At 48.0% G+C, this 13,423-nt stretch overlaps 1 protein-coding gene across 4 annotated transcripts in view; it reads right to left on the minus strand.

Annotated features, from left to right (window-relative positions):
• The window catches only part of LOC308590983 (protein polyglycylase TTLL10-like), a 43,911-nt gene that overhangs the window by 20,147 nt on the left and 10,341 nt on the right, over positions 1 to 13,423 (minus strand). For 2 of the 4 annotated variants that reach the window (XM_081201431.1, XM_081201432.1), the window contains 2 exons: positions 1,744 to 1,833; positions 14 to 182 (listed from right to left, as the gene is read on the minus strand). In XM_081201431.1, the coding sequence (XP_081057557.1) occupies positions 14 to 182; positions 1,744 to 1,833 (259 nt within the window). Of the gene's footprint in view, positions 1 to 13; positions 183 to 1,743; positions 1,834 to 6,119; positions 6,300 to 7,467; positions 7,604 to 13,423 lie in introns of those variants that run through there. The other 2 variants (XM_081201433.1, XM_081201434.1) reach the window with 2 other exon arrangements.

Raw genomic sequence — 13,423 nt, forward strand, 5'->3', positions numbered from 1 at the left:
CAGGCGTCCTTACATATCGATTCCGTTTGCTCCTCCAATATAATAAAAAGGCCCCAGGTTGGGAGGCTCCTCTGGCTTCTTCTCCTCTGGGTGATTCATTTGGGGCGATGCTTTGGGAACGCCTTTCTGCCCTTTGGGTTTTGTTTTGTTTGCCAGCTCCCCTTCGGCTAAGTTGGAATTGCCTGGAACCAAGAGAGAAAAGCATGGGAGAGTCAGGTGGCTCCAGGAAGCCCACAGGCGGGGCATGAAGGCAACGGCCCACCCTCGCTGTCATGCATACAACCCTCAGAAGGACCTGGCTGGATCAGGCCAGCATCCTGTTCTCACAGTGGCCAACCAGATGCTTCTTATGGGAAGCCCAAAATCTGGTCCTGAGCACAACACTCCCCGTTGGTGATTCCTGGCAACTGGGATTCAGGGGCCTCCTGCCTCCAGCTGTTGTGGGTGGGCCACCGAAAGCTTGATGGGCCTGGTGTGACCTTGCCAACCCTGCTCTAAAGTACCGTATTTTTCGCTCCGTAAGACACACCTGACCATAAGACGCACCTAGTTTTTAGAGGTGGAAAACAAGAAAAAAAATATTCTGAACGAAAGAGTGGATGTATGATTTTTGTGGTTCATGCTGTGGCCACAGACATGTTATGTGATTTGACGGTGAGTTTGGGTTAGCCCAATGCAAAAATCCTGAGGATCCATGGGGATCCGTGCTTTGTAACCATGATTTTGCGCCATTGTGGCCCCACGAAACAATGGATGTGTGGGTTTTTTTGGTGCAGGCTGTAGCCATGGACATGCTATGTGATCCGGTGGTAAATTTGCGGTGACCCAATGCAAAAATCCTGAGGATCCATGTGATTTTACCTCCCCCCTCCCAGGCAACCTACTTTATCGCTAGCGTCCCTTATCTCCCTCCTGATCGCTTGCCGATCAGCTACTCAGTGGCTTCCTTTCAACCCCCCCTTTCCTCTTGTTTGCCTTAGCGTCTTTTCCTTAGCTGGAGCAGTTTTTTGCTCCTCCTTTTTTTCTAATTTCTCTCCTCATTGCTTGTTTTAGTATTCCTGTCTCCTCTCCTTGCAAGTTCGCTGTCTTTACCCCCCCCCCCACTCCTCCGGCAGCCTCCTTTACCCGCAGCCTTATCTCCCGCCCAATCGCTTGCCGATCAGCTGCTCAGCAACTTTGTTTCAACACCCGCTTCCATCTTTCTAAAAAAAACCACCACAATCTGTTTTTTGCCCCTAGGCAATTTGGCTCCAGGGACCACACATTTGCCCCATAAGACGCACACACATTTCCCCTACTTTTTAGGAGTAAAAAGTGCGTCATATGGAGCAAAAAAATACGGTATGTGCTCCCTGCCAGAAGTGACCCTTTCCCCAGATACGCTTGCTTTGACGCCCATGTTCACAGGTCTCCGCTGAGCTGTTCAAAGTTCACAAAGCGTTCAAGTAAGGCAGAGTCTGCTCTCCAGAGACCAGGGTGTAGCATCGTGCCAATTAATTTGGGGAGGGGGTCGTTGCAACTGTGCGACGCCCAGGATGAGAGTCGGCTCCATCAGGTCGGAACAAATTGGCCGTTGCCTCTTTGAAGGCCTCCCATTCTCATGCTCGAGTCCTTTGTGAGAGCAACGCCAGCTTCGCTTTACACATGCAGGCAGCCAGATATGGGTCTGGGTTTGGGGGACAGTGTGGGTCGGGGAGGAGTGGAGCAGGGAGGGCACATTGGGGGAAGCAAGAGGGTGCCTACTGCTTTGCTTCTCTGGCTGCAAGTCTTTGTCAGTTTGGCTTTCAAACATGCTCATGAATTTCCCCCTTGTACTTGCGACACACTTGGAATCTGCAGAGGAAGAGGAGGAGAGAAAAAGCCACTGGGCCCTGAACCAATACAGTGGTACCTCGGGTTACATACGCTTCAGGTAACATATGCTTCAGGTTACATACTCTTCTAACTCAGAAATAGTACCTCAGGTTAAGAACTTTGCTTCAGGATGAGAACAGAAATCGTGCTCCGGGTACTATTTTTACCTCAGGATGAGAACAGAAATCACGCGGCAACAGCGGGAAGCCCCATTAGCTAAAGTGGTGCTTCAGGTTAAGAACAGTTTCAGGTTAAGTACAGATCTCTGGAGCGAATTAAGTACTTAACCCGAGGTACCACTGTACTAATAATACCAATACTGACCACAATACTCAAAGATAAATGGTTTTGCAAAAAGACCCATCTCCCCCAACGTTTGCCTTCTAAATTCTGGAGGAGGATTCTGAGGGACGTGGCAGTGGGCTCTTCGTGGTCATTCATATTTTGTGCCTTTTCATTTGGAATTGCTTCAAATCAACATTTCCTCCGTGGTGGCTACACTACTGTTTCTTCAGCACAGCCACACCCACCCTGTATATTTAAAGCGCCATAGAATTAGCTGTAGAGCAGGAAGGGACCCCAAGGGCCATCTAGACCAACCCCCCTGCAAGGCACGAAACACAGCGAAAAAATCCCTGACAGAGGGCTATTCAATCTCTGTTTTTATTTTTGGAAAAACATTCTGCATGCAAAGCAAGTGCTCTACCACTGAACTAAGATGTAGAAAGTTGGATTATATGGAGTGAAACTACAGTGGTGCCCCGCAAGACGAATGCCTCGCAAGACGGAAAACTCGCTAGACGAAAGAGTTTTCCGTTTTGGAGGTGGTTCGCAAAATGAATTTCCTATGGGCTTGCTTCGCAGGACGACAATGTCTTGCGAGTTCCTGCTGGTTTTTTTTCCTTTCCCCCCCTTTTTCTAAGCCGCTAAGCCGCTTATCAGCTGATCCAATCAGCAGATAAGCCGCTGAAAGCCGCTAATAGCGCTAATCCACTAATCCGTTAATGGGCTTGCTTCGCAAGACGAAAAAACCGCTAGACGAAGAGAATCATAGAACGGATTCTTTTCGTCTTGCGAGGCACCACTGTATTGGTTCATCTAGCTTACGATTGTCTACACTGATTGACAGTGGCTTTCCAGGGTTTCAGGTCAAGTTCTCTTCCGGCTGTACCTAGAGAGGCCGGGGATTGAGCCTGAGACCATCTGCATTCTCCTCAACTGAGCCAGGGCCCTGCCACTAAGGGAAGAGCTTGTTTTTCAGAGAGAGAAAGGGACCGCACACCTTTCTGCCCATTAGCTCCCTCGTTGAGTCGACCAGCACCTGATCTGCCAGAGCATTTTGAGAGGCAGAGCGGCCAATTTGCTGCCAATAATGAACAGGAGGTGCCCAAGCCAAGTTATTTAATGAGACATGGCCAGCTTCCAAATCGAGGGCAGCACCAGAAACGCGAGGGGGTGGATTCAATAAAGTTCAGAGAAAGGAGAACAGAATTCTTTGCTAAGTCCTGGAAACCAGGTTGAAAATCTGGGTCACAACTTTCCCCTAGGAACAAAGGAAGCCGCTTTTTACCACTGGTCCATCGAGCTCAGTACTGTCTACACTGACCGGCAGCAGCTCTCCAGGGTTTCAGGCAGGGGATAATCCCAGTCCTACCTGGAGTTGCTTTTAAGTATTGACCTGGGACGTCTTGAATGCAAATCTCTGCCGCTAAGCTGCGGCCGTTCCCCAAAAGAAATGCACCCATTGAAGCTTCTGCTTTGAACTTTTGTAATTATCCTGCACTTTCCACTCGGTCTGTTCATGAAATGCAGCCCGAGATCAGAGGTGGTGGTGGTGGGGAGTAATTCAGTTTAGTTTGCATATTAACACCCCCCTACCTAATTTGCAGGGACACGGGTGGCGCTGTGGGTTAAACCACAGAGCCTAGGACTTGCCGATAGAGAAGGTCGGCGGTTCAAATCCCCGCGATGGGGTGAGCTCCCGTTGCTTGGTCCCTGCTCCTGCCAACCTAGCAGTTCAAAAGCACATCAAAGTGCAAGTAGATAAATAGGTACCACAATGGTGGGAAGGTAAATGGCGTTTCCGTGCGCTGCTCTGCTTTGCCAGAAGCGGCTTAGTCATGCTGGCCACAGCTGCTGTATGCTGGCTCCCTCAGCCAATAAAGTGAGATGAGCGCCGCAACCCCAGAGTCGGCCATGACTGGACCTAATGGTCAGGGGTCCCTTTCCTTTTACCTTTACCTAATTTGCATTTCGGAAATTCGGACAATCGGTCCATCTAGCTCATAACCACACTTTCCTGAATTTTGCAAGGCAGTTCTCCAGCCACAAAATGTGGACCAAAAATTTATGTATTGAGGAAAGGTGTCCATAAGAATGCAATTATGAGTGAAAACAAACAAAAATGTATTATATTAGGGAAATTGCTTGCAAAAAAGAGAAAGACAGACATATCAGGCAAAATTGAATAGAGAACTGTGTATATTAAGGGGAATGTACACTGATAAATTTCCGTGGGGATCATTTTTTGAAAAAGGAATATGGCAACTGAAATTGACACTTTTGTCCTTTTCTACCTGAGAGTCATAAAAACTGGCTTGGTCTAGTCTGTGGACATTCACAGTCCAGGAATACTTGGCTGTCCATTTGGAAACCTTTGACTTCTCATAGTTAATAGTTAGATATTCATTTCTACCATAATCTGCAAATCCAATAAGCAGCTGTCTTAAGCCTCAGATGGATTTCCGAGATTAAAATGCCATTGCTTGGGCAGGAGGTACGCCTGGCTCCAACCTTGTCATTATTTATGAGCCAGCCCAAGAAGATTTTGTTTTGTTTTCCTGGGCATCTGGGCAGCATCACTGATATGATTGTACTGCTAAATCTGTTTTTAATACATCCGTGTGATTTTATGACCGCATTCTTTACTTGCTTGAAAATCACTTTGGGAGTTGCGTGGGTTTTATTTATTTTTGGTAATGGGAAGCGATACATAAATTCAATAATCCCACTCAATAAACCTCACCTAACAAAATGGAAGCTTTAGTGGTGCTTTGTTTAGGCGGGCGAAAAGGTACTGAGCCCAAAGTTATGGGACAATCAGCCAAGCACTGAGTAGAACTCATTTGGATAACACAACTTTCCGCTGCCTGCCATTAGTATTAGGTTTTTTTTTTTTTAATGTTCATTTATTATTATTTCATTATTGGGGTTTTTTGGGTGGGGTTGTTGTTTTTATTTTAATTATATATTTTGTGGTTTTATATTTTGTTTTTTGTTCTGTGAACCGCCCTGAGACCTCAGGCTATAGGGTGGTAAAGGTAAATGTAAAGGGACCCCTGACCATTAGGTCCAGTCACGGACAACTCTGGGGTTGCGGCGGTCATCTTGCTTTACTGGCCGAGGGAGCTGGCGTACAGCTTCCGGGTCATGTGGCCAGCATGACTAAGCCGCTTCTGGTGAACCAGAGCAGCGCATGGAAATGCCGTTTACCTTCCCGCCGGAGCGGTACCTATTTATCTACTTGCACTTTGATGTGCTTTCGAACTGCTAGGTTGGCAGGAGCAGGGACCGAGCAACGGGAGCTCACCCCGTCGCGGGGATTCAAACCGCCGACCTTCTGATTGGCAAGTCCTAGGCTCTGTGGTTTAACACACAGCGCCACCCGCGTCCCTTATAGGGTGGTATATAAATTCTAATTCTTCTTCTTCTTCTTCTTTTTCTTATATTATTATACTATGCTTCATTGGAAGATCTCAGAGGGGTTCACAAGATAAAAATACAGGATAGAAGCACAAAATAATTAGTTAAAAATGAAAACAAAACAATAACCCCCTCCCACAAACACATTATTATAATAGTAGTGCCTGGTCTGCCGTCCCATTTGTCTTTGCCCCACCCTACAAACTTAGACTCCAAATATGCTTTCTTTCACTAATAGAAGCCTTTTTTCCAAGCCCAATTGCAGCATACGGGTAATTTGAGATATGCTGAAGCAAGTGTGGAGCCAGCCCATTGTGGGTGAATGGAGCCCTCTCCCACCAGCCTCCACCTGCCTTTGTACAACCAGCTCTGCCCATTCATCTTCTGCCTCCCTTTGGCCCTTGAAGAACTCAGTGGGGAGGGACCATCAGTCGGAGCCACTTGCCATTGGCTCCGGCCCCGCCTGTCATTGGCACTGGCTCCGCCTGCTCTGGGCGCCCTTTCCGCCCTGCCAGTCATCACAGGCCCATCTCAAATCGGTGCGAGAGGCGGTCTTTGCTCACCTCTTTGCCTATTGGAAGGGGCGCTTTTAACCCTCCGCCTGCCATTTCCCAGGCGTCTTCCCGCCGCGGCTCTCCCCTTGCGGGCCTCACCTGCTTCGGTGTAGTACGGATACCAATGGAAGCCTAAGCTGATGGCGGCTGCTCTTTCACTGTCATCCAAAGGCCTTTCATCCATCCATCCTACATAAGCCAGAGCAATTTGGTCAGAACCGGGCGGGCGCTGGCTCTTGTTTCGAAAGCCAACGCAGCCGAGTGCCAGCCTAGGATGCAGTAGAGACCAGGGCTCAAATTCCCAGCTCCTCAATGACTTTAGGCTGGTCTGTGGTGGGAATGGGGGGTCCTAACAGCTCTCAGCACACCCAGCAAACTACAGCTCCCAGGATTCTTTGGGGGAAGCCATGATACTGCTTTATGTGTACAGTACCAATGGGCCCCAGGATAAATATCTCCGCTTACAGCTCTCTCTTTTACATAATTCCTCCAGTGCCTTGAAAAACAGTTGAATGGAAAGATGTGCAGATCACGAAGATCCTCTGATAGGCATTCTTGTGGTTCCTCAGGCCCCTGAGGTTCAGTCAGCCTTTACAAGGGACCAAGCTTTTAAAATGGTGGGCCTTGTCTTGTGGAACTGCCTGCCAATGGAGGTTCAGCAAGATTCATTCCTGCCTTCTTTCGGATGCCTCTGAAAAATTGTGTTATTCAGTGGCCTTTTATGTGAGAATTTCTTTTTACCGGCTAGTATTTATCAATGCTTTTAATGGATGTTTATCAGAATGGAACTGAGTTCGGCACTTTGAGCTGCTCCTTCCCTGCACATCGGCTCATTTAATTATTTAATCAAAGCTCTTGAGCCAAACGTCGCCTGGCCAAGGGAGAATCTCCACTCGAGGCTCATTAGTTCTTTCGACTGCCTCTTGCCGCTTAATGAAGAAGCGCTTTCTGTGTTCAAGAGCAAAGCTGTGTCTTCAAGAAGGAAAGGCTCGTGGAAAATTAAAGAATTCTTTTCAAAAAAAAACACCAAATCCTCTTGGGGCAGCTTCCTCCAAAGCGGAAACGGTCTTGTCATACAACTATCCCTTTGCAGGGCCCGGCTCTACCATTAGGCGAGTGCAGAGGCCGCTTCAGGTGGTTGATTTTGGGTGTCAGGAGCGGTTCCTTAATTTGTTGCTGCATTTGTGAGGGAGAAGTGCTTGTGGGATTTTCTGCCTGGGGTCCCCCAACCTCCAAAAGGTGCATGTGTGGCCCCACCACCCCTTGCCCTTCCGATCCCATTGGGAGGGCAGCCAGAGGTGGGTGGGAGTGGGATGTCAAGGTGGTTTCTCTTGGGATCTGGGGCTGTGGGGCTGACCTGAGAAGCACGTTTGTCTTTGAAGTGTCGAGAGAAGCGGGAAGCTGTAGAGCTTCTTCTTGCAGACCTTTTTTGAAGGGGGAATCGATGTTGAGGCTCCTTCCCGCTCTGAAGCCATATCCTCTAGAAGCTGACTCGCACGCAGATCATAATGGGGAGGCTGTGATGTCACCTGTTGACTCCGGTGCCTTGCCCTCTCCAGAACTCTCCCCTGGCTGGCCAAGCGAGGAGGGGATGTGACTGGGAACCTGGCTCTGCTTCCATCCTGTGAAAAGTCGCTGCCAGTCAGAGCGGGCAGTAATAAGATAGCTGAGCCTTCTGGGTAAGGCAGCTTCCTTCAGTGGGCAGAGCACCTGCCTGGCATGCAGAAAGTCCCAGGTTTAATCCCCAGGTAGTGCTGTCCCCTGACAGAAACCCTGGACACTCACTGCCGGTCCGTGCTCACAATACTGGGCCATGGGCCTGAATCCACAATTTGTTCATTTAATATGAGTTGCAGTCAATTAAGTCCTACTCGGAGTGCACCAGTTGGAATTAAGTTAATCATGGGCACAGGTTTCAGTGGGTCTACTCAGAGTTGTTATTGTTGTTGTTATTTACTTATACCCCACACGTCTGTCCGGGCCTCTCTCCAGCCACTCTGGGTGGCTTCCAGTAGGATATTAAAAACACAATAAAACACCAGTCATTAAAAACTTCCCTAAACAGGGCTGCCTTCAGATGTCTTCTCAAAGTCAGATAGTAGTTTATTTCCTTGACATCCACAGGGCGGGTGCCACTACCGAGGAGGCCCTCTGCCTGGTTCCCTGTAACCTCTTTTCTCGCAGGGAGGGAACCACCAGAAGGCCCTCAGAGCTGGACCTCAGTGGCCGGGCTGAATGATGGGGGTGGAGAAGCTCCTTCAGGTATATGGGCCGAGGCTGTTTAGAGTAAGGTTGGCATTGGGTACAAAATGGCAGTGGTCATCCCCTCATGCAATCGAGAAGGGTTTCCTGTTTTTGTTCAGCATCGATGCTGTACCTTGATGCTTTAACAGGCTAAGCAGATGGTGAGAGTCCTCCGCCCTCTAGGAGCTTACAGTCTAACATTTTAACAGCCAATGGAGAGAACGAATTAAGTTCATAACCAGAGGTACCACTGTATACGCATTTTTGTTCCCATTGGTTGGCTGGATAAATGCACCACAACATTCAGAGAAGTGCAGATTTTGAGGGATGGTTGATTCAGCTCACTTCTGGTTTTAGAAATTGCAGGTTTGCTAGACTCTCCTTTAAATGCAAACTGAACCAAATTTCTCTCTCCCGTCTCAAATATCCTTGTGTAGACGGCAATGCTGCAATATGGCTCACCAGGGCGTTCAGCTTAACATTATGTGACTTTCCTCCTTTGCAGATCAACATAAGTGAACAGCAAAGACCGTGCTGTCATAAGCAGCTGCTTCAGTTGGATCAGTCCTGAATTCGAGGGCTGGACCCGGCTTTTGCCCTGATCCGAATTTAACCCCTGATTAACCCCTGTAGTGAGGATGCCTGTCTCTCTTCTCCCCACCCCCCATTACATTCTTACACCAATGGAGCTTTCAAACAACCTGGAGTGGTCTGGGGCTCCCTCAACCCAATCTTGCCGAATTCTGGGTTGACCCACATCAGTCTGATTTGGTTCAGGATCCAGGATTTGACCAGATCTGGTACATAGCAACCTCCCTGGGACTTTTGGGTATAGGACAGTAAATAAATTTAAATATTAATATCAACAACAACAAAACATAGTCCCACTAAATTCCTTTTTAACCCTGCACTGTGATAATCAGAGGAAGCTGAATATATTATACCCCAGATATGTTTTATAACAAACTGACCAGAGCCCTAATTAAACACCAGACTCACCCTCAGATTGATTCAGGACTGACTGAGTCTGGGTTGGGTGGTCCCAGTGATTTGGGGGTCTGGATCAGGGCCCTGGATCAGGTCTGTTGTGCATGCGCAGCCCTAGTATTTATATTCCACTCATATAAGGGGTATAACATTAACTTGGCAAAGCTTGTTTAGGTTGTTTGATATATTAACCCCAGAATACCCAGATGTGTATCGTGTGTGTGTGTGTGTGTAATTTTCATTTTCATTTAATTACATTGTTTTCTCTCTGTGTATCTCTATGTCAATACACTATTGAACTTTATTTTTAAAGGGGATATCATACTCAGCTCTTCAGCCAAAACGGCTTACAGATTTATTTATTTTTAACCTACAGTCCTTGCCTTCAGGCTTACAATCTAAGAAGGCATGACACATAAGGAAGAAGGGAAGAGGAGGGCAGAGGAAAATGCATGAGAAGGACACATGGGACTAACTGCATATCCTTGATGCAAACCCAGAAGCCAGGGCTGATTTTTTAAGCACCTCTCTCTTTTTCTGCTTCTTTTCTCACACACCCCTCCACCTCCATTGCTGCTCCTGCCCCCCCCCCACGGCAGTGGTGGTTAAGAGCCATTTTGAGACACTTTATCCTGAAACCCTGGCTTGAGAGATACACACATCAGTGACAGGAGGCGTGAGAGGGGAAGGAGCTCCCGTTCCGTTGAAACACGTCCCCGTCTCTGCCTAATACGGGGAGGCTCCGTAATTACAAACATAAGGAGATCAATGAGGGCTGTCCCCCGGGATTCTTCCCTTTCAAGATTAAAGACCGCACTTTCAGGCTCGCTGTGTATATTTTGACACACATTATTAAAGCATAAGCCCCCAACCTTTCTCCCTCCAAGACTTTGCATTTATAGTTTCACCCCCCCCCTCCACCTCTCTTGGTGGCTAATTATTACCACAATCCTCCCCACCCCCTCCGTCGTGTATTCAAAGTATTAATTTGGGTTTTAAAAATACCAGCTGCTGGTTGTGTTGTTGGGCATGTACCGTTCTGGTTTTTATCTCCCGTTGTGGCGAAAGAGGGAAGAAAGCGCTGAGTTCAGGTGCTAGACTGTACAGTAAAGAGCAATGACATTCCTTAGACTCATCCTCTCTTGAAATGTCTCCTTTTTTGAAGCCCTAAAATTTAGAAATTTAGACTATCTACTTACCATCCTGTGCTCAAACTGGAGATGCAACGCTAAGCATGACAGGCAAAGCGCTGGGAAGCCTTGTAGGCACTTTGGGGATACGCTGCTGCGTAAATCCATGTTTAACATGGGGCGGCACAAGGGCTAGCAGCTCCCTCCATTTGAGAATGGGAAGCAAGGGGTTATATCCTGTTCTAGTCCCACTCAGAGCAGAGCCACTGGCAAACTGAGATTCAGTAATTTCAGTGCGTCAACAGAATACCACCCAAAAAGTTTGGGCAGAGGTTTTGAGTTTGGAATCATCTTATATAAACTGAAGCCAGAGAGATGCTCTACTCATAGGAAGGAGGCAGCCAGGCAGTGTGGGAAATCCAGATGGCAGCTAGACCCAGCAACCCAGCGCAGCTTGAAGGACTGGGCCAGGGCAGATAAATTAATGGTGGGCCCTGTCATGTGGTTTGACCCAAGGAGCTGTCCAATGCTACCAGGTGCTGATTCCATCCCTGATTCCTAACCAGCTAGGATTGTATTGGTTCTGCCTGCAAAACTTTTTGTTCTATAAGGCAAATGAGTACTGGAGTCTGAAAAGCAGTCAAATCTGCATTCTACGCCCCACCAGGCTCTGCCCTGGATCTCCTCCACCTCCTGATTCCATCCAGTTTCCAACAGAGACCCAGCAGACTGTGCCAGGCTCCGCCCCTGAGCCCACATGGTTCCATCTTGGCTCCGCCCTAACCTGGGCTCCGCCTCTCCCAGCTGTATGTTAACTTTGGGGGAAGGGTCAAAGGTCACCGGTTCCATCCCTGGTGCCTCCAGTTAAGAGAAAGGTTGTCTGTCCACAATTTGAAATGTTGCACTCAAGGGAGGAGAAAGGTTGATGGGAAGGCTACTGTTGAGTTGTGGCTACTGCTAGACATCTTCAAAGCAGATTCTCTGAAGTTACAGTATTTTTCACTCTATAAGACGCACCAGACAATAAGACACCTAGTTTTTGGAGGAGGGAAACAAGAAAAAAAATATTCCAAATCCCAGAAGCCAGAACAGCAAGAGGGATCACTGCGCAGCGAAAGCAGCAATCCCTCTTGCTGTTCTGGCTTCTGTGATAGCTGTGCAGCCTGCATTCGCTCCATAAGACGCACACACATTTCCCCTTACTTTTTAGGAGGGAGAAAGTGAGTCTTATAGAGCGAAAAATACGGTAATCATCATGACTAACTCCCCATGCAGGGAGGAGGAAGCCAAGCAAGGACTGCCCTCTGCCTCCTTCTCCCAGCGGTATCTCCCGCTGGATGTGACCCCAATGTGGGGGTCAACCTGCTGCCCCTGCTCCAGTTGGTCTGGCTGGCAGAGGCAGTGTGCCTCTGAATGGCAGTTGCCGGGAAATGCAAGTCAGTAGAACTCTGTTGCATGCAGGTCCTGCTTGCAGGGTTCCCAGAGGCATTTAGTCTGCCACTGCGAAAATAGGAGGAGCCTCTGGTCTGATCCAGCGGGGCTGCTCTTATGAATAACAGTGAGAGGAGGCTGCTGCCTTCACGCCCCACCTGGGGGCTTCCTGGAGCCATCTGATTGGCCACTGTGGGGATACAGGATGTTGGGTCCAGACGGGCCTTTGGCTTGATCCAGCAAGGCTCTTCCTATGTTCTCACGTTGCCAGGTGGCCTCAAATTATTCCATTGTTTCCAACTCAATTTCAGCACAGTTCCAGGTGCTATTCCTTTTATTCAAATGTCTCCAACCTGCACTCTTTTGCGATAAACCAATATCCACTTTATTGCCAGGATTGTAATAGGACAATTAGCAAACCAATATTGCCAGGGAAATAAAATAACAGGGCTTTGTCTTTGTCTTTTTGCATTTTTATAGCATACAAATATTTGTGGCGCGCGCACACACCTGCCCCTCCCCTCTAAAAAACCCCCTCAGCTAAATTGCCCTATTAATGAAGCTACCATCTTCGCTTCTAGCCAAATTGCCTGCTAATGGGACCTGTTTTTATATACCCCTTCCCCGTATTTCTAATTTGTTCTTCTATAAGTCTCACTTGGACGATTTCGGTTTTATGAAGTTCTTGGCAAGGGGAGGGAGAACAAAGCCTCTGCCTTTTTTCTTTTTTGCCTTTTTTTGATAGATGCTGAGCGGATATGTGGAATACAGTCCCAAAACTGATCCATTTGAGATGAAATGCATGGAAGCAGACCTGGTGCGTCCCGTGAATATCAGCCTCTGGCAATGCCCACCGATCTGCCACCTTATCTGCTGGCAACTGGAAGCACGAGTTGTACAGTATAATGTGCCATTTTTGCAGCTCCCTTTTCAGACATTGTCTTGCTGGCCTGCCTGACAACAGCAGTCATCTGGGCCATATGATCCCACCTCTCCTCCTCCATGGGCTGTTCTGGGGGTTTGTCAAATCTCCCAAGCAGCTCCAAAGGGGGCACAAGGGAAGGACAGGGGAGAGAGTCATGTTGCACTAGCAGGTTCTGTTGTGCCGGCTTCCATTAGTGCAGCAACTTAGCTGACTCTGCCACACTGGGTTGTATCCAGTGCTAGTCAGTCTTACCCAGTACAAACCCACTGAAATCAACAGACCCAAGTTAGCCATGTCCATGCATTTCAATGAGTCTACTCTGAGTAGGATTAGCATTTGGTGCAAGCTATAAGGTTGGGTCCAGCGTTAATCCTCACCCTGTTTTTTGGTGGTAATATTTTAATGGAAGTTTTTAGACCCTTCAAACTGTATTTTCCATTGTCACAACTTGCCCTGGGACAGGCCTCAAAGTGGAAGGCGGGTAACAATTTAAGAGAATAATGACACTTGGGGTTTCATTTTTTTTTCTCTAAAGGGTGCAAGCAGCCTGTTGTGTGGACACCACTTACAGGGTAGGAGGGATGGTTTTCAGAGAG

Source organism: Podarcis bocagei (assembly GCF_964188305.1).
Source record: "Podarcis bocagei genome assembly, chromosome: 7".
NCBI lineage: Eukaryota > Metazoa > Chordata > Lepidosauria > Squamata > Lacertidae > Podarcis > Podarcis bocagei.